The 3,894-nt window shown below is 47.2% G+C and overlaps 1 protein-coding gene across 1 annotated transcript in view; it reads right to left on the reverse strand.

Annotated features, from left to right (window-relative positions):
• Positions 1–3,894, reverse strand: part of SORBS1 (sorbin and SH3 domain containing 1) — a 140,974-nt gene that overhangs the window by 33,284 nt on the left and 103,796 nt on the right. The window contains 3 exon segments of the mRNA XM_027766694.1: positions 229–420; positions 1,699–1,824; positions 1,970–2,084. Of these exon segments, the coding sequence (XP_027622495.1) occupies positions 229–420; positions 1,699–1,824; positions 1,970–2,084 (433 nt within the window).

Here is a 3,894-nt window from a genome sequence, read left to right on the forward strand (position 1 = left end):
TTTCCCTGCTCCCGAATCCCCAGAGCAACGACTTTAAGCTCTTCCCTTCACTCTGAGAGAATGTTTCTCCCACCAAGTGCTGGGAAAATGCCATTCATGTGCAGAAGAGCAAACTCCTGGTGTAGCCTGCATCGCTCTGCACCCTTCCTTACCACGGCACCATCAGCACCGCTGAGTGAGAAATCTCTCATGCTGAGAAGGAAAACCAGCGACGAGGAGTTTAGATACCTGTGGGCTCGCGGTGGCACTACGACTTGGGGAGGAGAACGGCGGGTCGATATAATCCATAGGGTTTTTCACCAGTGGCCGTTTGATCACGTCCACGTAGGTGATAGGGAAAATGCCTTGTCGGGATGTCCCCGGGATCCTCCCTTCGTACCAGTTCTCGTCCACCTGACGGAGCAGCGTGATCCTCTCGCCCTGCAAGACAAAGCAAGCTGACAGTCCTTGTCCCGCCCTGGCCCAGCACACCTGAGCCTGCACTCTGCACCGCCTGTGGAGGGGTCACACCCGCGGCTCAGAAGACCCTTCACTGCTGTACCTGGATGGAAGGGGCACCAGGATGGTCATGCCAACACCATGGGCTCCATGGGTGCCAGCGAGCTAAGCCTGGTCTTTAAACACTTCCATAAAGGAGATCAAACTCATGCCTCCAAGATAGAAGGCAAATAGAGTGTTTTTGACTCTTTTAATGAATAGCTATCCAATCCTCATCCTGAAGGCAAAGGTTTTGAGGTGGGGAGGTATTTTTTTTTTCTTTCTTTTTATAACTTTATTTTGTCCTGTACCATTATGAAAAAATTTGAACACAAAGAGACATAATGCAGAAAATAATCACTGCCCATCACACCATTACTTGTGAATGGGCACTGGTAGTAGTTCCCGTATTTACCTCCCAGGCTTAATTCTATGCCTGTGAATTAGGCCTGCATATTTTTTTCTTACAAAAATTGAGTATACATCGTATTTCTGTTTTCTAACTTGCTTTCTTTATACTTAACAAAATTTAGAGAATCTTATTTATCCTGAAATATAATTCTACATTTTTAACAATGTTGCCTCTCTTAAGAGACCACTACAGGGTATTATTCTATTTTACACACATATAATGATTTAATTACTGATCCCCAGCTGTTGGGCAATTAGGTTGCTTCCAATGTTTTTCTTTCATATAGGGTGGTTCATCTTTCTTCAGGGCTTTTGTTCGCTTTCCTCAATACCCAATGAAGTCAGCGACTTGTTTTTTGTTTTTGTCTCTTTAATTGTCATAGGGTGTGTGCACTTGCGAGAGAGTTGATAACCTCTGACTTTTTGATTCAAAGCTCTTCAAACCTCTCCTGGTACCAGTGGGCTTGCTTCTTCCTCTAAGTCACCATCACAGTGTTTATCACATCATGAGGTGCTTGCCAAGTGGCTGGGTGCTGATTATAAAAGGAAACCTAGTGGAATACGAGGTATAGAAGTAAGACTCCCTCTCCTCAAGGAATTCAGTGGAGTCTAACCCTGCCACTAGCCTAGGTTCATTTAAAAAGTATCTCACCTCAGAGAATTCTCCAATTGCCTTTAACGTGACTCTTGACTGGCACGGATCTCTTAAGGGTACAGACGGCACCCCACTCTGGCCTGCCACAGCAAGACCAAAGTCCTCACAGACCAGCAGCAATCAACAGCGCCCCAAAGCATGAGGGGGTGGCTTACCTTTCTGAAGGACATTTCTACTTGTGTGTCGCCATTGAAGTTGAACTTTGCAACAGCCTCCCCGTAGTCCAAAACCTGCACTGGTGTCAACTTTTTGGGTTGAGCCTTCTCAGCAGGAGGAAGAAGCTGAGAAAGGAAAAGATACAAAAGAGAAAGAGAAAAAAGAGAAAAGCAGGGAGACGAGGAAAAGGAAACAACACACAAGTATGTGGTAAATAAATGGTGCTTCGGACGCGACGGGCTCTCCCTCAGAAAGCCAAGGTGGGCGTACCTCGATGTAGGTGCGGGGAAAGATCCCCACGCGGCCGTGGTGCTCTCCCTCGTACCAGTTCTGGTCGATCTGCTTGTAAATGTAAACGATATCGCCCTTCTGCAGAGGAAGCTCCCTGTCAACAGAGGCATGGCATTTTAGCGGATTAAGGCTCTTTTGTTTTTTAGCAAAAGGAGACTTCAAGTGGGGTCAAAAGGGACAAATGACAGAAGAGGGCTCCATAGTTGGAAGAAGTCCACTATTCAGGAAACGACATCACCTTCGGCATTTTCCCAGGCCTTCTGGGGTGGGTGCTGCCATTTAATCTCACGGACGCTCCAAAGTGTTCCCTGACTGTTCTCTGGACTGCTGCGGTTCTCAGTGCTCTTCCGCTCAGTGCTGTCTTCTGCTCAGAATATTCAGGCAGTGCACAGCAACGCACCCACAAGTCTTAGCTGTGTATTAAACAATGAACAAGCTCTCCTCTGCATCCTTCTCGGCCCTCTTCTATTATCTAGCAAAGCAGGCTTTCATCGCTGCAAGCTACAGCTACATCATCTGTGAGATACTGACATCATTCCGTCACCCTGCCCACTTCACCGGCCACCTATCTATCGTCAGGCAGTAGAAAGACTCCGAAGTTAGGCAGACTTGAGTGCAAAACTCCCTTCTCTAAGAGCTCTGGGACCTTGGGCAAGATACTTAACCTCTCTGAGACGTGGCTTCCTCATCTGAACATGGGAGCCAATGTGGAGTTGTAGAAAACGCAATGGCTAAAACACCCGGCATGGTACTTGTTAGCAGCTAAGGACCAGTAGGTGTTAATTCCCCTCCTTTTCAATATGGAACAGGGATCTCTTTCTTGGGGAGAAAAGTGGATTTTCCTTTAAGTGCTCTTTGTTCCTTATTCAACTTTTCCATATCCATCCCTTTGCTTGCCTTAATAATGATGATGTTAACACCTAACCAGGACTCATTCTTGTAAAAAAATGAAGCAAAATGACAAATTTTAAATCAAACAAAAATTTCAAAGAACAAATATTATAACTTTAATGTTTTCTGAATTCGAAAAAAAAAAAAAAAAGGAACTTTTTGATTTGTGTCAAACCAGCAGACTGGAAAGAAAGGTCTGTGACTGCAGTTTGGAAGGGGTGTGCCCACTCCGCAGCATGCAGGGACTCCCCCGTGTGTGAGGGCTCATCTGGAAAACTTTAGTCAACTCCATGCTGAAGAAAGCCTCAGGCAGCCTTTGTGGGTCCGCACTGGTAGACAGGGTTCTGGTTCCAGAGGGGCTCATGAAAGGGAGCGGAGGCATTTATCGCAGTGGGAAGGGACATCCCTGCTACGTTTTCGCCATTCTCCTCGAGGACGTTCTGAATCCCATTCCCTTTTTCCCAACCACGGGCTCACAGATGACCAAGACCTCAGCATATTCACCCTGCTAGAGACCTGCAGGCTCCTGACTCTGCTACCCTAAGTGTCTGGCAGCTGTGAAGGTGGGTGGGCGCTGTGCAGTCCCACTGTTAAGCAAAGGAGGAGAACAGTTCTTGTGCGCATGTGAGAGAGATGAATAAAGACAGGGCTATAGTTGTGGCCAATGGAATATACCCTGGGGTAGCTGGGGCTTCGTCCTTCCGTACTGTGGATACTTCCCTAGTTCCTAAAGGAGCCATGACTACCAGTAACATGATACATTTTAGTTCTTCCCTGGGTGTCACCATGTGTGTAGGCATAGCACAGGCTCACAGAAGCCCGGGGGAAAGACACCTGTCTGACTTTGAGCTGAGAGCTCCAAGGACACCATTTTTTTTTTTTTTGAGAGGTTTTTGCTATAGGGCGCGTGCGCTCACCAGACAGACAGAGAGAGACAGAGAGACAGGAAGTGAGAAGTCACCCCCCAGGGGGGATGGTCACGCCGCAATCCCTTCTCCTCCATTCTCCTCTCG

Source organism: Tupaia chinensis, unplaced genomic scaffold (assembly GCF_000334495.1).
Source record: "Tupaia chinensis unplaced genomic scaffold, TupChi_1.0 Scaffold143636_1, whole genome shotgun sequence".
In the NCBI taxonomy this organism is placed as follows: domain Eukaryota; kingdom Metazoa; phylum Chordata; class Mammalia; order Scandentia; family Tupaiidae; genus Tupaia; species Tupaia belangeri.